The sequence below is a fragment of the Phalacrocorax aristotelis genome, chromosome 3, assembly GCF_949628215.1.
Source record: "Phalacrocorax aristotelis chromosome 3, bGulAri2.1, whole genome shotgun sequence".
NCBI lineage: Eukaryota > Metazoa > Chordata > Aves > Suliformes > Phalacrocoracidae > Phalacrocorax > Phalacrocorax aristotelis.
Genome location: NC_134278.1, coordinates 51,952,458 through 51,974,537, shown reverse-complemented (window position 1 = coordinate 51,974,537; position 22,080 = coordinate 51,952,458). Strand labels below are relative to the sequence as shown.

At 40.8% G+C, this 22,080-nt stretch overlaps 1 protein-coding gene across 1 annotated transcript; it reads right to left on the bottom strand.

The window, feature by feature from the left end:
• Positions 1-6,770: 6,770 nt before the first annotated feature.
• RPF2 (ribosome production factor 2 homolog) lies at positions 6,771-20,703 on the bottom strand. Its single transcript, XM_075087450.1, has 10 exons — positions 20,573-20,703; positions 19,588-19,720; positions 18,716-18,753; positions 17,985-18,024; positions 14,815-14,896; positions 14,646-14,722; positions 13,342-13,441; positions 8,843-8,945; positions 7,760-7,904; positions 6,771-7,399 (listed from the first exon to the last, which is right to left on the bottom strand). Exons 1-10 carry the CDS (start codon positions 20,593-20,595, stop codon positions 7,223-7,225), a joined length of 918 nt encoding a protein of 305 aa, XP_074943551.1. The 5' UTR covers positions 20,596-20,703; the 3' UTR covers positions 6,771-7,222.
• Between the last annotated feature and the right edge of the window lie 1,377 nt (positions 20,704-22,080).

The window sequence follows — 22,080 nt, the reverse complement described above, 5'->3', positions numbered from 1 at the left end:
CATTAATCACTACTAAGAAGAGAAAATCGAAAAGAAAGTCTTGCCCACATCAGAATTAGTCATACAACAATACCTTTGATACTACCTACAATTCTGTTCTCAGAAAGAATATAACAGAACTAGAAAAAGTGCAAAGAGGACAAATTTGCAATATGACGCCGTTTCTATGTGAAAAGCATTTAAATTGATCAGGACTCTTCATCCCATGAAAAAAATCAGTAAGGAAACTGAGGCCTGTAAAATCATGACTGGCATGAAATAGGTGAAGGGAAATGTTTAGCTGCAGCTCTGAAATGAAACACCTAAGGGAGATCCAAGAATATCAGGCCTCAAGTTTAACCCAATAATTACTATTTCACTCAACAAAACTGAATTATGGAACAATCAATACAAAGCATTTAAGATGCCAAAACGATACCTTAACAAACCAATAGGAAGAGTCACCAGAGAAAGATGTGGTAATAACAAGACACAACAAACTGGAGATTACCTCCAGCTCAAGAACTTTATAAACCACAGGTATCCTTATACTAGGAAACAATGGGAGAGATATTGAAATAAAGCTCTGCTGAGCTTCTCCCTGTTCTCATTCCCAAGTTCTCTTTCCCAAAGCACCTGGAAAAGGACAGTTATACTCGTTTTAAACTTCCAGGGTGAAGCACAAGCACAGTTCCCTGCTACCACAGATGCTGCAGTTTATTTTCCCGTGCTTGGGGAAATTGCACGGACAACGACAACCCATCCAGCACATAAGGGATGAGTCTTACTTTCGGAAAAGTCACCCTCTACATCATGTCCTCTCAATGAAAAGAACTCCTGATGTGAATTGGGCATGGTTGTTCTTTTGGTGTTGTGACATGGGTGAAAATCTGAAATGGGTAGAAGTAAAAATGTCCAAGTAAAGCAACGTGATTCCAATTAACTGAATTTATTTTTCTTCACCTTACAAAATGTTACTGTCAATGTTGCATTATCAGCATGTTAGACTGAATACAAAGGTGTGAAGTGCTTCCATGGTCACAAATCAACTTTCTCCCATCCCTGGAATTTTCATTCAATGGGAAGCTTTGTCTTTTCATTCTGATTTGGAGCAACACAAGGTTTGCAAATGTTGCAATTCCCAGAAATTCCGTTTTCCTAACAGCTCACTCCTCATCATAGACTGACCATGAAACACCAGTGTGTTTGTCTGGAAAAGGCAGGTTCATGTCACAACAGTCATCTTGTAGATACCTTTATTCATACAACTGCTAATCCTTAGTGTTCCCACTAAGATCTCTCCCTCAGCAAGAAGGTAGAGCAGCAGCGAGCCCATGTAGATTTTCTTGTCCATGGAAGCTGGAGGCAGCAATTCTGATGCAGCTGGATACAGCAATCCCACACCTGAACTATCAATCTAACACAACAAACCACTTTAATCACACAAGTACTTCTAGGCAAGCACAAAATACAAAAGAGGGATAATGGTTTTCCAAACAAAGAAACAGGAATGCTTGTTCTCATTAAGGGTTTCCCCTGAACTTTACTCAGCAGCAATAAGAAACAGGGTTCTCCAGGGCAGGCTGTGTTCAACACTCTTCTGCCAACGTGTGATTGCAAGTAAACAGGAGCCCTTGCAGGATAAGATCTTAAGGCACATTGTTATTTGTTTTTCAAGGAGAAGTGACTACAATACAGGAAAGCCATGCTCAGTCTCTGGAGAGCCATGCACTGCTTCAATGCCTTGGTGAGGACTTTTTCCTTACACTCTGTTTTGTACTACGCCTAGCACAACGGGGTTCTGGGATCCTTTGCGGAGGAACCTGCATATTACTGCCCTACGATAAATAAAAAAATGTGAGCATTCAAAACTTGTTCTTCTTGAAGGTTGGACTGTGACTTGGGTAAGAATAGAATCAGATTTCAGACAAACCTCTCCAACAAATCTGCCATAAAACTGCCTCTGCCAAGTAAATATAAAGTTGAGAAGTGTGGTTTGGGTTTTTTTTAAATAAGTCTCAATGGGGCCTAAGACCTTTTACAAATGGAACATGATTCACAATCCTTAGGTAAAAATGATATGTCACTTTATACTGCAGCACACTTACGGAGACCCATGCAGCTATGTGGGTGTGGGGAGTGGACAGCTTTCGCTGTGTGACATATGGGAAAAGGTCTTAGAGCTCTTGCTCCAACTTTCATTTTATAATTGACGATTCTTTCTCCCCTGCAAAAAAACACTTTTCATAGAGGTTTCAAAATTGGGTTTGCAGGTACGAATAAGTATCATAGAAGTTCTTATCTCTCCTTTTCCTATCTTCCAAATCAGATGTCTAGTTCAATGTCTAAGAGGGGACTTAGAAGACCAGAAAGTTTCTGATTTCAGTCATCTGGCTTTTGCTGTGAGAAAACACCTCTGCTAATTCCGTGTCTTAGGAGTTTGCCTGTTCTTTCTTAACACACATTTGTTTTGCTGACAGAGTTAGGCCCATGGAAACCAGCTCTTTACCTCCTAGGCTGAAAAGTTCATCCTGTTCTACTTTTTAATAGAAAAACAAAACTTTCCCATAAACTCAGTTCAGAGAATCCATTACAAGTCTATTATAGCTGGCTCTGATCAAATGCTGGCACCATTTTAATAAACCACAAATTTTGACAAGTTTTTTTCCTTCTGCTCTGCTAGCATTTAATACATCTCATCCTCCAGGCGTGCCACTCAGGTAGCATAAATCTGCCGCAAGCATGAGTCTCTAAAGGAACGAGATCTACCTTTGAAAGAATCTCACATGAGACCATTTTTAGGGTAGATTTACTGTGTCCTGTGCAGCCCACATGCTGAAAAAGCATTTCACCTTTCACTTTTTCATAATATTCCTTTAACCTTACTTTTTCCTCAACAGGGACAGCTTTGTCTATATGCACTTAAACTCTTCCGTCACTTTACCACGTAAGCCACAGAATAGATTTCCTTCCAGGAATTGAAAGAAAAGTAACTGAGAACCTAATCAGCTGTTACCTCCTGAAAACAGCAACATAGGTCTAACGGAATTTAAATGAAATTTTGAATATTTTTCGCAACTGGAGAAAATAACTAAATCTGTCTTCAAAAGATTTGCAGCTCATGCTAAGATGCAGCATAAGCTTTCCAAACGTAACATACCGCCATGCAGTGTTTCTGATCATGCTCAGACTAGAAGAAGCACAACTTAATCTTTTACTCAAGTTCATTAAATAAAAGCGTTCAAGCAGCATAAAAAGTCTTCTTCATCGCCATAGCTCCATGGCATCAGAGGGAAAGGAAGTACATTGAAAGATCTTCATAGTGGAGAAAATCCTTCTAGCTAAAACAGAAGCCACATGAGGACTTTTGTCAGAAGGTAAGTTTACTGAATATTATTTTGAAGGTTACCTTAAAACCAATCTGAACAGGTTTCTTCGTGTTTTGCTAAAAGGCACACAGATGAACTAGTGTCTCTCTTACTACTGACTGGGGCTGGGTGGTGGTGACCTTTGTTGACAAACCTCAAAATCTCTGAGGGGGTTTCTTTGCAAAGAAAATCACAAAATGTGAGTGGTTCCACTTAGGTCAACTTCTTCCTGGCCAAGCGCTGTTGACCACTGCTCCAGATCCGCCACAGCACAGACTCTGGCCACAAGACGGTACAGGAAAGCCACCAACAGAGACCACACGGACAGGGAACTCACAACTTTCACATTTTACCTTTGTTCCTAAAGCAAATCCCTTCTGAAAAAGTCAGTTAACCTTTGCTGCCACATCTGTAAAATGGTGTTAAAAATTATCTTCTCCACAGGAGAAGCTGTGATGAAGCTTACTGGCAGATGTAGGTCCCAAAAACCATAGTTTTTCTTAAGAGCAGACTCAGAACCATAGTAATTCTCAAACGTAGACACCATCTTACAGATATTACTGTAAGCAGCAATACAAGCAGCAGGAGTTCCCTCACGTCTCCCATCCCGTTCCCAGCCTTTTGCTTCCTCCCCAGTGCCGCAGTGCACCACCCAGCTGCGATGTGAGCCAGATCAGGGAACTGATCTAGCTTCAAAACAAAGAGCCCCCCCTTTTCTCCCCACCACCCCCTGCCTTTTAAAGCCAGTTTAATTCCCTGATCTGGTTGCCAGTCCCACAAGCAGCTGCACCTTCGTAACTCCTTACGTCAGCACTGCTGCTCAACTCCCCACATGGTGTTATCGGTAGCGTTGGGTTTGTGGGTTAGTTTTTTTAAGAAATATCACTACCTATGGCCTACTGCCCTTGAGAAACTGGAAGAGGCTAATGGCAGGAAGGGTGGGTATCCCTCTCTCTCTGGAAGGAAAGTGAGAAGGAAACTCTCAGCCATTACCAGGTCTTTGAATATTTCTTCGTGAGCCTTTCAGCTCAGCCCTGAAAAGCTGAGCATCTGGGACACAAACAGAAACCCCTCACTCATCAGCTACAGAGCGCACTTGAGTCAAACAGTTGTTTGCCTACGATATCAGTGAAGCCCCCAGGTATCTCAGGTATGTTCAGAGAAGAAAGAAGGAAAAAAAAAAGCGCCTATAGACTTCTTTTCACGACATAAAAAATTAAGCCTACCTAATATTTCATTCAAACAACCCTAATGAGTGAGGAAATATTCCCCTGTGCAAAGTAAGCCAACAGCAGCTGAAATCTGTCACCTCTTATGAATTAAAAGCTTATTACTGTTTATTGGCATGCTGCATGCACACTTCAGAGGGTCTCATTAATTCTTCATAATAATCTGTTTTCAATTTAAAAAATTAAACGGCTCTGATGGGAGGCGAATGCAAGCTCTGCATCGCACTTTTTGTGGCAAACCATCCCAACACAAACTTCCAGATACAGCAGATGTGACTGCCCGTCTTTTGGCAGTGGCACTTGCCAGACAGCTGCTTGCTCATGAGAACAGGGAGAGCTCAGCTTTGCTTAGAGATGTTCAGTGTGAATTTACACTGCTGAACACCTTACATTTCTTTGTTGCATTGGGACTAGTTTCTGTCACATATAAGAGCTGACACAACAGGAGAGAGAGGGGAGGTTTTGCCTTAATCTTTTCTTCTCCCCTCACTTCTGCATTCCCTTCCTCACCTTCCCCCAGAGGAGACAGCAACGTCTGAGCCAAGGAGCTCAGTTTCCACTGGAGAAAAACATTAGCAACTTGCAACCAAAACTGAAAAGACATAACTAACTACTTGTGGACTTTGTTGGATTAGGAGAACAGAAACCCTGACTTAGTACAAGGAATACACCTCTATCTGGAAAACAGGGAGGGAGAAGGGAGGCTTTTTAACTATCTTTTGGCAACAGCTGATGTGAGGCCCCAGCGTGCCTATCTACAGCTAACATAGGTAGTCACCTTTGCAGCAATAATTCCAGAGCACAAAGCAGCGTAGGTAATTCCTCTGCCATTTTACCACACAGGTACAGCCTCTGGAGCTGTGCTTTGCTCCCAGGGATTTTCTTGAAACCACATTTATTGCTACACTCAACCCATAAATAAAGCTATCTCCAGTGCGTTGGGGGTGGGGAAGATGAAAGCCAAAGGAAAGGGGTGAACATGCCAGTTATGCCTTGCCTGTAAACATGCCTGGGGCCATGTTTACATGTTTTCAGAGCATAGTGAGTTCTGGAAGCAAGGAGCAATTGAGGCAAGCCAAGCCCCTTTCATCAGCTGCCCTTTGAGCACCACATGTTCTGTTCCCCACACACACAGCTGCATTACAGCACCTGACAATTTCCTCACACTTTAAAGACTGTGGGAAATAAGAACATGCCACTAGAAAGGTTATATTTAGCTCTCCTATCTCCATTCACCTTGGGGTAAACCCGACACTCAGAATGTAGCAATTGCCTACTATGCAGAGGTGCAGTTGTACATGCCGTGCATCTGAAATCACACTAGCCACCAGTCTTGTGGCTTAATCATTGCTTCACAGCAAGGCTGAAACTTCCCTGGAAGAAATGGGGTGAACTCAGTTGCTAATTTGGCTCCATCCTCGTCATACAGAGATCAGTGTGGTTCATTTCTGGTGTGAGAACAGAACTTCCCACTCAGAGTTTGCACCAAATGACACTACTACATGAGTAGTACAAAGTATTTATCAGAAATTGAGCAAATTTTAATCCTTGCTAACCACACAACTTTAAAATTATTAGTATGGAAAAACATGGCCTAACTATCCTTACACTATACCCAGGTGAATTTCTCCTTGCCTCACACATCCAATGCATTTTGTCCACCACACGGCTGTATTTCACAAGAACAAACAGTAACAATAAAAGGCTATTCACACAAACAGCCACAGGTGTGGAACTTCAGGCTCTTGAAGTTCCACTTGAAGTCAGCAGAGACAAAGACCCTGCAAAGGGTGAATAAATGCACCAGGGTTCTCCCCATTGACCACTTTCCCATGCTTGAGGACTCTCTGAAGCTGCACAAACTGCAGGGGCTAAAGACTCATCCCCTCTACGCAAGTCTTTAACTGAGTCTTCACTAACTCACGAGCACAAACTTAGGAGGAAAGCAGGGTAAGACGCAATGACTTGTACCTTCCGTGGTTGCTTCACGGACTTCCATTCTGGGCACAAATCAAGCATCAATGATTGAACCTCGAACTGTACAGGTTTCATTTATGGCTACAGCAAACATCAGGTACTTTGGTACCATGGTGACGAACACAGTAAAAGCACCTTAATCACTCCTGATTCTGCAAGTGTAAAGTAGGGCTTGGTGCAATAGTTAAAAACGTGGTCTGGCATCAGACACACAGTGTGAGCTCACACTACAGAAAATAGTTTATTGAGTTGTGCAAAATCTGAAATACAAAAACAATAAACAAACAGAGAAGTTGTGCTGTGTATGTTATGTGTATGCACTACTCTGGCCCTGCGCAGAATTTCTAAGATGAGTTGATTGAAGAAGACATAATAGCCGTAAAACTGGGAAATGAGTCACCTGCTTGACTCGCATGTTTGCTAACTCTGAGAGAATAAACACTCAGCTTCGGAAAACTAAGCAAGTTATATCACATTTTTTATTTTAAATAACCAAGTTCCATGTTAAAGCTCAATACCCCCATGTTCCCTTTAAAATGACAAATCATTAAAAAGATTTTTTTATAAAACTAAAGCTAACAGCTGCTGAACCTTTTACGTCTGACACATTTATATTACAACATATATACTAAGTTTGAAGGTACAAAGTTTTCAAACTGTTCCAGACTATCAACCTGATTTTGACTTTTTGGGACTAACCCCATCTTCAGCTGACTTCTCTGCTGGCCTCTTTTTTAACCCTTTCATTTTTCGCGTTTGCAGTTTACTAAGATCTTGCTTCTGCATGTGGATTCGACCATAAGTTGTACCAAACACATCATGGGAGATATTCTTTTTCTTCTTAGGCTGTAAGGGAAGAAGAACATCAGTATTTCTGAGCAGAGATCGCCAGGAGCTCTGGTGAGAAGCCAGATACCTGGCCTTATCATCACCACGTTCGTCGGTAAGTAAGCCACCAAATCAAGTGCCTAAAAGCAAGGCCGCATACATTGTTTGGAGCTTAGAGATTAAGATTTGTTCTGCTCTTATATGCTGCCAGAGGAGGGTTTGTACACCAGCTGATCACCACAAAAGTGCGACAGACCCAGAAATATCAGTTGGTCTATATAAAAGTAAGCTTTGGTCAAATATACAATAATTAATACTTCAGCTTTTGCTCTTCCTCACATATAGACCTGGAAATAATAAACTTTCCAAGACAGGTACCTTCAGGGCTTTTGGTTGTTTTAAAGACAGTTTATAAAGGTCATCTGAAGCTAAATGTGTCCTCCTCATAACCAGGTCTAATGAAGGTCCCATCTCTTCCAGTTCAATCCTTGGTATTTTACAGCCAGATTTCTTCAGAAGCACCCTAGAAGGTAAAATCAACCAAAATCAACATTGTCCTCTGTGACAAAGATTTATCCATCTTCCTAAAGGGCAGGTTCAATCCTGTAAGTTCAGAAGACTATTAAAAACAACGGCTACTGATTACTCTATCATTGTGAAACATGTCTGTCAATAACAATTTACAATATATTAAACCTATTCCATCACAATTTAAACACACCCAAAATACAAAATACAACCTAATATAAGTTGTTTGGGTTTTTTATTGTGTGTGGGTTTTTTGTGTTGGTTTGTTTGTGGGTGTGGTTTTTTGTTTTTTTTTAATTGAGACTGGTATTATCAATATTACTGTTAAAACTCAGTCCCAGTACCCTGAAAGCCACTTCACTCCTCCAATTCAAAATAGCATCCTGGGTATTAACAGACATGAAAAACACTATTGTTTACAGCAACATAATCGGAGCACTAAACGAGAAAGTTTTTTGTTTGCTCGTTTTGAAGAATGAGACCGATAAAAGCGGTTTTATTGTAAAAGAAATCTAAATCGCATGGAACACAAGCTATGAATGCTCACAGCCTAAGACAAGATCATGAACTGTGAGGGTGAACACCAATGCAGCAAGACAGACTGTCTTGTCCTGCCTTTTCCTGTTTTCCCTTGCGTACCACTGGCTGCAGCCTGCCACCTGTCGTTCTCTGACAAACGCCTAAGTGGACAGACTAAGTCTAAGACTGTACTCTGAATTACAGCTAGAAGGGGGAAGCTCAACAGGGAAAGAAGCAGCAGGTTTTGGGCTTAGGTGTTTTCCTTCTGCTGTACAAGCTGCTCCGCGTTGTGCTGGAACACCTCTATACATCCCGTGTTTTAAATGCAGCAAACTATTGCTCAAGCCAGTTCAATCACACAACTATGAGCTAAATTTTGGGAACAGCAAGCAAACAGAGAAAACATATACTCACTTGTAGCTTCGCATGTAAATTTTCCCATCTACAGCTGTGAAATGCAAAACATACTCTAAGCCAGCCAGACGAATACTGGGCACACTAGGACCTCTGAAGAAATCTGAAAAGAGTATTTAAAAAGAATAAATGCCAGGTTTCTTGGCTGAAAACCAAACCAACAGATGACGGTAACAAATTGTTTTATTTCATAAGGGACCCGCATTCACATCATTATGTGAACTGCTTGCCTATATAGATATTTTTATTGCATCTAACTAAGCAAGGCTATACATGGGATGGCTCTAGAAAAGCCGAATCCATATGTTTAATGGGAATCTCATACAATAGCCGCTACTTAGAACTGCAGCCCAGCCAAAACACGGGAGAGAAACTTAACATTATAGATGTTGGCTCCTGCACTGGTGAAACCAAAACGTGTGTAGAAATCCTGACAGGAACACGGTGACTTCCCAGAGATAATTTGGCAGCAATATACCCACTATCCAAAAATAAGTGCATGGATAAGAGCAAATATATTTTCAGAGCAGTAACTTAGTCTTCTTAAGGTAATTGGGATAATTGCATTGTCTATTCTTCTAAATATTTGGCTCTGAAGTCAGAAAAATTAAATGTATCTTATTTTGTGCTTAGGCCAGTTCATGCTCAGCTAAACATACATCAATGCAGAGAAGCCATCAGCCAGATATCTGTTTAAAGACATAATTCAACAAACTGATACTTAAGATTCTTAATCAAAGCCAGATTTCAATCAGTACAAAGAAGATTAAAAACCAGTACAAAACAGATCGAAACTGTATCTTGTCTACTCTTACCTACATTTTCTCTCACTAGCTTGGGGAAAAAGTTTAGATATATCGTTTCTTCCATACCTCCCCCACAGCAAAGCACTTCTGTCCTTTAGGTAAAGCAGTATTTGTCATTACAATTCATGTTTTCTCTATTTAACAAGCAACACAACTATAAAAATAAGACACCTGAAATACTTCCTTAGTTTGCAGAGAGACTGCCAAAACACAGTTTAAATACAAAATGAGCCGTCTATAGCGAGGTTCTTATATCAGGCTATGAAAAAAATACCGTGCAATCAGACAGCTTGCAACAAGCACAGCAATCTGTCCAACATATGCAGAGGGTGGAGAAAGAATGTGACCTTGACTGAGGGAAGAAGGTGTGCTAATAAACATGACAGAGCAATGCTGAAACACAGAACTGCTAACAGATGCAAACACATCAGTCTTCTCTGCTCTGTCCCATTTTCAGATCCCTCAGCTAGCTGTCTTTTCCTCCACTACCTTTTTTTCCAAGAATATCAGCATTGGAGCAACATCCAAAACAAAGTCTTGCTGGCAGGTATCAGCTGGAGCCTAGCCAGGAAATTTCCTCCGTCGATTAAATACTCTCTCTCCTCCTCTTGTGGGCTGAGCTTGTAGGTAGGGGAAAAGTTGCAAATAAAATATTTTGTTCACTTCTGGCATGTATCTTCCCCTTGACTAGTTCTCTGCGGGTCCACGAGCTTACATCTACAGTGGTTTTATTGCCAACATCTCCCTTTCGAGTTTTCCTGTGGCACCATACATCTTTTCACCCACAGGATCGTCTCTTCCAATAAGTGCAGGTGGTCACGAATTTCTGGTTCCTGGCAGCACTGAACAGCTGCAGAAACCTTCCACTTCAGTATACCCAGAGAGTTGAAGTTTTTTTTAATGTATTCTTAACTCACAGCTCTTGCTTTGGTTGGACTACAGACTTGCTTTCTCCTTTCTTTCCATTCCTACTTCTTTCTCCGCCTTGTACTCAACATGCTTCCAGAAGTTCTAATTTACTTTTTCCTGCCGAGAGCTTCACCGGACCTTTCCATTTCCACATTAAATCCCTAAACTATTTTGGAACATGAGTCTATAGGCTTCTTTCTGTAACAATTTGTATCAAAAAGCTGGTAACACTGTAACCTATGTAGCTATGATTAGCATTAGCAGAGTTCAAACTATCCCAGCCATTTCCCCTTCTTGGCCAGAAGGAACCCACAAATCTTTTGACACACTCAAAAAAGTCTGCATGAGGAAGGCTGAATGAAGAACAAGCTGATGTTCAACCTAAAATTGTGGAGTCTCCTGGAAACCAACATTTTAGAACGTGTATAAGCAAGTCACGTAGTGCCCAGACATTTTTAAGATGAAATGGGTGTGCAACAACAGAACTAGCAAGCAGGCAGTGTTGTAAGAGGTGAAACATTTTACAAATACAAGCATAAAAAGTTATTAGAATTTCATGAACTGCATTCCAAGGACTTGCACTGTAAATGAATTTCTACACTACCACATCAGTAGGCAACGAAAACCAAAAGAGAATGAGATGTCTTTGTCTTCCAGGTGTCTAAAGAAAAATGCAGCTGCCATTTATTTCTCCTCAATAACTTTTTCCACTACACAGTTTAAGCGGACTATAGGGTTTGGTTACCATGAAGACAATAATTCACTCTTGCCTTTAATTTTACAAAGGAACTGCTGTAAGATGATATTCCAAACACGTATAAACGCTTTTGATACCACAAAAGCCAATGAAAGCTTGGCTGTTCAACAGCATCGCTGGCATCACGTTGCTTTGGCAAGAGGAAGCTGTTAGCTATCTAATATTCCCTCTGGGATCCCAACAATAGTGCTACAGTAACAAAATATTTGCTGCTAAAGACATTTTTCTATCTTTCTTAGCAACAGAGTGGCAGCTTAAAAGCACTATCTGCTGCAGGAAGGGAAAGAACCAGTTCTTCCCTATCAGTTACGAGCAGTTTTGAAGCAGGTCAAATTACTACCCAGTGATTTTAATTGGTTAGCAATACCTTCAAGCCTGTGCACTCTTTTCCCTTTGTCTACTGTTTTGCATCTAGTTATTTCATAGAAGTCAGCAGAACATTAAGACCTGGAGAACTTTGAGTACATTTGAGAAGTAAGACTGGGTGTCGGTTTGGGTACATTTGACTGCAGAGTCATTAAAAGCAAATAAATAGGAGAGAAGAAAGGACAGATGAACATCAAAAGAAATAGGACAGGAAACACTTGTTAGTTATTTGGCAACTATCTAACGATGCATGTCTCCCCTCTAAGGCATCAGGCTGCTTGATCACAGGGTGCATGAGCACATCTGGATGCCAATCACCAACGTTGTGCAGATGCCTGAACGAGATACACTTCAGAAAATAATGCACCTGCTTCCTGCAGTGTAAATATTCCTTTAGAGTGACACAAACAGGCAGTATTAAAACTCACTATTCAACATTCACCCACCTCCAAAGGTTTATAAGCACAGTTACTAGCTTTTCATCTATCCCCAAGAACTAGTCAGCTGTATCGAGAGGATGCAAGTTTTCTCCCCTCCTGCTCCCTTTTCAGTCTCATTCCAGATGAAGCACCTTGCTTTAAGGAATGATAATACTAAGGTGGGGGGCAGGGGGGATCTAATTTTTAAGGTCTGTTTCTAAAGAGCAATCATTTATCCGTTTGCCTAGAAAAGAGGAGCCCAACCAATATTTATTTTATATGAAAGGGAGATCTTGCAAAGCTGTAAGATTATGAATTGGTACAACCCAAGAATGGAACTGAAAGAACAAGGCTGTTCTTATTGGGTCAGTTTCAGGTTTAGGGTTTGCTGGGTTTTTTGTTTTTGTTTTTGTTTGTTTGCTTGTAAGCTCTGGTAAAAGTAATCTACTTTTAGGAAACTTATTGAAAAGAAAAAACACACTACCGTACTTACTAGATCTAGTTCTACAAAACCAGATGCATTTAAACGTGTCAAGAGATACAGTACCATATGACTTCTATGTCCCAAAAAGCTACCCTAACAAAAGTAAAATAATTTTTTGTAGTTGCCCAGAAAGAACCCACGATGTGTCTCCAGCCTTGAGGTAGGAAAAAACTTTATGCTGTTTTGTTTACTAAGGTCCAAAGCCTGCCCTGAAGTCATGACACAGCTATTATCTACAGTTGATTTTTACTGCACATGTTCTTTCCAAGTACTTTAATCAATGGCACTTTTGTTAGAATTGGTCAAATTTCCAACAGAAAATGCTTTCATTATAAAAACACAAGCTCATTTATGCTTTGACTTTTTTTGTAAGCAAAACCATCCCACTTTCTGAACTTAATCCACCGATTTCAAATTAGACTTCAAAAATACTATTTGGCTAGAAAAGTGATGATCCAGTGTAACTACAAGGTAAAGACTTTTTGAAAAATACCAGAACTTACCCACAAAGTCATGAGTTTGAGTGAACACAAAGTTTCAACCTCAGCATCTGTTAGGCTAGTCTTTTTCCCCCCCTCTAACAGTCACGATGATTAGTTAACTTCAATTTCATGTGACATGAAATTTACAAGTGCCTGTTCTTGTTTTCTTTCTGTGCTGGACACAAACAAACACTTATTGACAAACCAGCATTTCCCAACAGATCATATGACTACAGATTTACGCAATCCTACTGCTGAAATCATCAAAATACTGACCGATAAGAAGGCTCTTCAGTCTTCTGTATTCTTCATTTACATCAAACATGTCACCAGCAAATATCAACATAGGTTTTGTTCCTTCAGGACATTTACTGTTCTGCAGGATAAGAATTTTAAAACAGAACAAGAGTTCAGACCGTGTTAGGGAGCATATTATTAACTTAATAGGTGGTTAGCTATTCCACACTGAATGAAAAATTGTTGTGACCCCGTCATCAATGTGTACAGAATAGACTTTTTTTTTCATTGAAAAACACTGTATGTGTATGGAAGGACTTTGTTTTTAAAATGGTGAATTGTATTATTCTTTGTGCTGGATTAGAAACAGATATTCTTTACTACAAAATATATGATAGCACCGTCTGGTGAAAACGAGTGAACTTGACTGCAACTACTGACAAGAAAACTAAAATTAGAGGCAAACAAGTCTATTCTACTTCTGAGACTGAAGAGTACATGAAAAAGGCTAAAGGAATAGTTTAGTCAATCACCTAATTTTAATCCTGGCCAACAAATACTTTTACTGAACTATAACTTCCCTGCTATAAACAGTGTTAAGATGATACACACTACAATCCAACTTGAAGGGGAAGATTCACTTTTATAAACTGTAATTTCTTCACTATCCCTCTAGACTCTCCTGCCAATTTATACACTGTGATGAGAATAAGGACCACAGACATTTCTTATTTTTGTGGTGGATGAACTGCTTGATACAAAAAGTGCATACATACGAAACATGGCTATGTTAGGCTCATTTTGGCAAGACTAAAACATAAAAGGTGAATTTTCTCTGCATTTAAATAATCAATATGTTCACTCCCTGCCTGAATTAAGTATAGTTCCCTGAAAACTGGTGTTTATGTTCTACTGAAAGCTAAAGAAAGTTTCAGAATCATCTCAGTCGGCAGAGTGACCCTCTTTGATTATAATTTGAGAAGAAGGATTTCAGTTTTCAAAGCCCACGCCAGTTTATATAGGAACCTACCATGAGCAGCACCCGACTCAGGAATTTTGTAAATGTACCTCTTTAATTAAAATGAAAATATTAGAGATAAACCAAGTCTAAAACAAAGAATCTGCAAAGTTGCAAGCTTGCTCAAAATGACCAAAATAAAATATAAAGCACATCCTAAAAACAATGTTCTGGGGTATACAAATTAGCAATCCTCACATACTGCATGAAACACTTCTTTAAACAACTCCTGTCCTTACTTCAAAGCACAAAAAAAAGCCAATGCACCAAAAAAAAAAAATCCACCAGTAGATGTCACTGAAACACTGAATTCGCAATTCTTTACCTTGACATCTTTTAGGGATACAAACTTCTCAACACCTAGCTCAATCATGTCTAGGACATGATAGTCAAACATGCGACCTGTGAAAGTAAAAAAAGAAAATCCAGCTATTTAAATATTATTTGAAAATTAGACCTTTCATACAAATAAAAACCCAAGTGAGACATATTACCTATTATCAGGTTGTTAGGTCGCTTCTTGTTATGAGAGCCAAATAGAAACAAAGAACAGTCTGATTTCTTGGAAAAAAATTCCTACAATTGAGGAAAAGAAAAAAACCCATGAATTTCAGTTTGTAGGATTTAAAATATGTGGTGAAGGTATGCATCACAAACATGCGAGTTTAAGAGCTGCTTAACGAGAAGAGCAACTACACTCAGCAGAAGAGTTTCAAGTATGTCCAAAATTGACAGCTGGATTCAAGGTTCAAATAATGATTAATTTCTTTTTTTATTTCCTACTGCAGTTTTAAAGATCAAGCCAGGCAATTTTTTCTTGCCATTTTATCTCTAATGCCCTTTTCCATAATTCCTCGTTATTATTTTTACATAAGATACTTTCAACCACTTCTCCTTGCCTGAGGAGTAAGTGCAAGTTAGTAGCAGTTGTAATGCCTGATTTTAGTTACCCAGATAAGCTTTATGCAGCATATTAGCTTTGCCTAACAGCTTCTGAACAACCAGTTAATTCCCTCAACAGCAAGCCTAGGGACATCTGCAAATATGAAATGCTCTCACACTTGGCCATGAGAGTCCTACTACAGAGCAACTTCACATCAATTTATTATTTAAGACTAAGATGCTGCTTAAAACCAAGCCAGTGGTGACTATCATAAAGAATATTTTTACTCCAGGTAGAGTAGATAGAGAACCCATGATGATATTATGTCCAGAGCCAACACTACAGCAACTCTTTCTGAGGACATCCAACTCCAAAACCTTTTTATGCACTGCTGCTTCTCAAGGAAGCCCCTCATTCTGTGTATCACCCACAGTTCTTAGATACACACACACGCTATTTATCCAGTACTTCCCAGAAGTACCACAGTTTCTATACATGCCCTTAGCAGCTGTGAAGCAGGAAAAGCCACTGCATCTCCTCCCACCCCTGCAACAGCAGCAGCAGCTCAGAGATGCCTTTGCAGCTCTGCCCCTCTGGGAGGTCAGGAGAGACAACCCCAAGAGCAATCCTAGGCTGGATTAACTGCACATACAAATCGCAAAGCTCAGCCCTGAGCCCTGCCGCCAGGTCTCTGAAAAATACTGACTGTAGGCATACCAAGAAAAGAACCATTCCCTTGAAACACCTGCTCATACAGCTCTGCTAATCACTGAGTGTTGATGATATATGTAAGTACTCTAATAGCTGTATATTTTATTAAAAAGATGCAACAAACTCAAATGCCTCAAATGTGTCCTGCATATACTGTGACATACATTGCAAAGTTGCCCTTTTAAAAAAATGCCCGTAACCTGATTAAAAAACAAACAAAATGGAAGCCTAACTTGATTTGACTTCCCGTATCTTTCTAGGGTCTGATTATTTGCTGACACTGTTCTCAATGACCCAGCCCCACTGTTTTGAGGTTACAAGAGTTAAAGTTCCCTGTAGGACCCCCTTTTAAAATATCAGAATGATTTTAGCTATCATGTTGTCCCAGAAACTATCAGAGGTTTAAAACAGTGGCCAGCTGATAATCAGCTAGCTCCTATGTGACTGTGAAATCAAATCATCCAGCTACAGGATTTTAAGAGGTTTTGTTTCAGCTGATAATGTTGCAAATCGTTCCTCACTGCCTACAGTAAGTTTTCTATTCCACTCATGATACTTTAGGGATGGCTGCATTACTGTGCTTCCTGCCAAGGACAGGAGAGAAGCACATACTACAACACCTTAGCATCTGTATTAAGGCAGATTAAGTAACTAACTTCGTTGGTGTATCTATGCTGCAAACACAATGATTTTTTGTTCCTAACACATTAAAAATGCTTTAACCCAACTGCCCAATACAATGTCAGCAACTCCTCCAGTGCTCACTATTGGCTGCCTCCACTTTTTAAAAAAGGATCCTTAGTGATCATTAAGAATCCTTAGCTACCTCTCCCCTTCTCTCCCTTTTTCTTTACAGAGAATTCCTCAGACACGTTTCCCCTTCATTTTAACAATCCCTTTCAGACAAATAAGTGCATTTGTGCTCAGTGCATATACAGGCATTTTTTTTCCCTTCACACACAGATTTACTTAATACAGTACCCCCAACTTCAGTGTGCATTTGCAGAGTTATTTCAAAAAGTGCCTCAGGCATTGGAAAGCTGACCCTCATTTCCCTATGAGGATCAGCACCAGCACAGAGCAAACATAACCAAATCATGATCACTGGGAACCAAACAACTTACTTGGGGATAAATCATTTTTGTCTTTATTGTATAACCACAGCTGTACTTCACTATCTCCCTTCTCTCATTTTGTTGAGGGAAATACCTTAACTGCTGAAATATGTCTGTCATAAACACAGTGTAAGTAATGCTTTGATTGAAGCGCAAATGTGTGAGATATAATCTTAGGATTAGCCCCTCTATTTTTTGCTTTCCTGCTCATAAATTATTTTGACCTTAAAGCACTGAATCAACACCAAATCCAGACAGGGGCATATCACCAAATGTATTGCCAAACACACCCCCCCTTCCAAAGTACCCTCCGAGCCTCTGAAGAGCCACTTTTCCAACTCTTTGCAGGCCAAATACACATATTTAACTGAAATTGAGCATTCTTCTGACGGTTCTTGACTGAATGTTGGAACAAAACTCTCAGCGACCATCTCACACTTGCACAGCTGATGCATGTGTTCCCCTGTGGTACTCTGCTAGGCTTTTCTTCCTCTATTCAAACATGAGGAAGTCGCAGAAAGCTACAACCCCTCCATTTAACTATTTTAACCTATGAATTCACCAAACTGAAAACAAGTTGTTCACAAGCTACAGCACTTCAGTGGACTGACTTCTAGAAAACTAAAAAAAAGTGGCTTTATTCTTCCTTTCGTATCAAGCACTGTTCCTTACAATAGTGTTACAGACTCCCACGTTTGCCTGTCAGTTTACGGAAACATGCATTTAAGGTAAAGACAAAGTCCTCACGTGACAATTCTGCCTTGCAGCCAGAGGAAAAATATGCCTACTGATGCCACAAATCTAGACATAGCCCTACCTTCAACTTATCCAGCTCTCCATAAACTTTGTTTCTCATCTAGTTCCTCACGGAGTAATATCAAATTATCCTCCAATAAAGTTCTTCATGACTTTAAGGCTGTAAAATGTCACAAGAGAAGACGTGGTTTATACTTACCAATGATGTCTGATCTTCAAAAGGCCTAGTAATATTTTTCCTGAGAGGATGGAAAAAAAGGAAGAAAAAAAAAAGAACAGGCTGAGACAAGCACTTCCAATTAGTTCTCCAATAACAAAATTCTGCATTCTGCTGGGAACTCCAGCAGCAGAGGTTCAGTTTTAGTTCAAAGCATAGGCCACATTAATACTGCCAGGAGTTCCTTGGTGCCGCACTTGACATTTTAAGTACTTTCTTCCACGCTTCCTATATCCTGGGGCCTGACCTCTAGACTATCACCAGTGACATTTCATAAACAACTGCCTTTGCTTGTTCATCCAACAGTAGATTTGCTCTACACCATACAGATACCGGGTTCCCATTCTGAGCAAGACATATCCATCATTACAGCCTGTAACTTGAATTCGTAAGAATTCGGATATAAGAACTCCATCCTACCCAACAGACACCGAACCTCGCTAGCTGTTTGCACATACCACTCAGAGAAGCCAACTGTTCAAGTCTGCTGAATCCTGCTCCACAAGCCTTGGGACAGAACTGGGCTCAGCACCAACACCGATCATGTGTAGCTTGTTTCCAGTCTATTGAAAGTTATGACGAACCTCAGTCACCTTCTGCAACCCTTTCCATTGTTCGAGCCCCCAGGCTAGCCAACATCTCTATTCATGCTTTGAAATTACCAAATGCTGTCTTGTCAGAGGACTCAAAGATGTCAAAGTGAGACCACTTACTTTTTATACAGTACAGCAAAAGGCTTCTTCACAGCATACTGCAAAAGACAGTTTAACACGTTATCTCTAATACATTTAAGTGCACAGCACTGCTTTTTCTAAAACCCTGCAACTTACACAATCACATGAAATAGAGTAATTGTTTGTGCAAATCACTCTAGAAAAGAAGTCACTTCAAAAGGTCTGCTTATAATAATACTCTTCAAGTTAGGAGTACTAATCTTGGTTTCAAATTAATTGCAGGAGGACTTATTTCCAGAAACCAAGGGATAACAAAGTAACTGAGAAACAACTGAAATCAAAGACATGTAATGGAATCTCTGCTTCTAGTGGCATGGGGAAAACCAGGGAGTGAACCACCACCTGATTATCAGCGTAAGATGGTAAGAGAATGACAAAGCAAAGGGAGAAGAGAGTGTATGAACAGCTATAATATTTTCAGGTATGGAGTTAGGAGACAGGATTGGTAAGTTTAAATTTTAGGAGAGGTTGAAAGCAAGCAGGTTACAGGATTTAGGATATTACTTCAGCTGTGTGATCCAGTCCCAACTCTGTACCTACTTCTCTTGTTTTCAAATGGACTTGCAACACCTCACCTTATTATACCGACAACCATGGAAAAATAATGAAAAGAATAAGCTCAAAACTTCCGGCAAAGAGAAAATAGGAAAAAAAATCTCTATCAAGGGGTAGGTAATGACACCTTTGGAATACCAATCAATCTGAAATTTGGGGAACAGAGAGAGTATGAAAATAATTGATCTTGCAGCAGACAACATGCAAACTCTAAGAAAGAGAAGGAGGAAGGTACCCTTGGTGTAGCACAAACGGTAGCACAGTTAAAGGCTGCATACATATGTCCAACAACTTACAATGTCTTTAAGCACTTCAGTCACTGTTAAGTTTGCATTTCCTCCCTTTATGAGCATAGCATTTTTTGTGTTTTCTTTAAGTTTGGGTTCTCTCTTCTCAAGAAATCTTTTTGCTCTCTTAGTTTTAGGCTTTCTGTAACAATAAATTAACAGTTGAAAAGCGCAGTATTAGTAATAACACCCGACACCATAGAAAACATTAAAACAAAACAAGAATTGGACCAAGCTGTGTTCACGCAACTTGTTTCAGTGACTCAAACTAATCCCAACCTGCAGAATTACAATCAGTGCTAAAAGCCCAGTCTCAGGTGAATGTGTTTTACTGCCACTCCTCTTCCCCTCTGTCCCCCCCCAAAACTAGCAAAGGTGGTTTTACAGTTTTGGGCTTCCCAGTTTCTGCTAATTTAGAGCTTAAGCTATACCAGAATTCCCACAAGACTACCGACAGGCTGAAAGCTTCCCCTCACACCAGCTCCCTCCCCAAGTCAGGGACTGGCATATGAGAAAACAAAGTTCCTCAAAGACCACCAGCGGCAGTCAACAGCAAAGCTCAAGCACGGCACATCTGCCGGCGCGAAGCAGAGAGCAGCACCCCGCCGCATCTGGGTGAAACACGCCAGCCTTGGCAGCGGCACCGAGCTTGCAGAGATAACCGCATGGCTTAAGAACTACATTTCTCTGCTACAAGAACGTAAAGATTTTACTATCTTCTCCGTGAAGCATATCTATTTTATTTACAACCAAGAACCCCCACACAGGTACTTCCAACTACAGACGACGACTCTTCTTTCTTTCAAGCATAGAGAAATACATAAACTCAACGCCAGCTGGGGCGCCACGACTCCTTTAAGCCACCGAGTGCGGAAAGGCTGCCTTGCCGCCAAGAAACAGACGTCACCACTCGGTATTCCTCCTTCCCGCGGGCCTTTCCTCTCCGCCGGCCTCCCCCCCTTGCAGCCCCACGGCTGCCCCCCGTCACACTCACACCACCCGGTCCAACGCGTCCATCGCTGCCGAGTCGCCTCACGTGCGTGCCCCGCCGCCGCCAGGCAGCGTCATCCGGTACGTCACATCCGCCAAGGGAAGGGGGAGCGGGGGAAGGGCAATGCGGGCGCCAGAAAGCGCTCGGGGTGGGGCAGTGAGCATGCGCGGGGCACGGGGGCCGCATTGCGCACCTCTGACGTTTAAAAGCCGTCTCCCCCCTGTGGGGAGGTGCCGTGGGCGCGCTTGTGCCCCTGGTATTGGTGTTAAGTGGTCGTTTCCGGTACTGAAATGGCGAGTCCCCGCTAACCAGCGGGTGCAACTTAATAAACACGTTTTACAGTTTAAGGATTAAAAAAATAACGATGCAGTTTAGCAGCCGTACATAATTGCATTAGTTGCTGATCAAACTGTTTCTGACCTCCTCTCAGCCCATGTGGTGGGAAACACATGAAAGTTGTACAGCTAAAGCATACCCTTGTAAACCCAATTTACCCCCAACTTCACTTATCTGGAAAGACAGGTGCAACTATTACGACTGGAGAACGACCTTATATGTGATGGAGACCACATGCCAAAGATATATTTCTGCCTAAAATTCCTCATGGTAGCATCACTTTCAACTGGTGTCTACTCTTAACCTGAAAAGCTCAGTTGTTTCAAAGACTGCAGGCCTTCAGTCAGTTGGCATTGTTCAAATTTGTTCAGGGTGCTGCTGTTGCTCCTCAAGTTGGTGTTTAGAATAGAATAAGCAATCTGGTCGCTGACTTCTGTCCAGTTTTCTTTGGCTTATCTCCCCTTCCAGCTGCAGTCCTGGATATTGGTTTGGCTAGCCTGTGTCTTCACAGGACAAGAGAAGTATTTCTGTTTTCTCTCCTCTGAGAAATTTACACATTGTAGAATATAGAAAAGAGTATGAAATACTGAAAATTGATTTAGCAGAACTTGGATATTGCCTTTGATTTTAACTAGACAAAGAGCTTTACTACAACCTCTTTAAAGACAAGTCATTTGATTGCGACTTGAAAATTGAAGGTACAAGAAAGCCAAACTACCCCTCAAAATCCAAAGACCTAAAGCAGAAAAATCAGCCCCTGCCTGCCTACATCTAATTCGAAACCCATCTCCCAGCCTTCTTGTAAGCTCAACACTTCACATGCTGTGCTCTGCTGTTGTAAGCACACTTGTCTCTGAATCTTTTCCAAAGTTTTTTTTTCCTTTTTTTTCCCTCCAAGTGCTAACACTGAAAATGCGTGCTTATTTTACCAGTAGCCTAAATGTCACATGCACTGGTAACTGTCACAACATGCAAAAAAGTGCTTAATCCCAGACATGTCAAGCAACTACAGGGATGGCCCAGTGTCTTGGCACAAGGACAGGAACAATATATAATAACCAGGCAAGGACGATGACGGTAGTACTCCTATGGCCAGCTACCACGCTTACCCAATACTCTTTTTACTCCACACACCCCCTGCCCACCAACTTTGAGCTGTACTTGAAATAACCAAC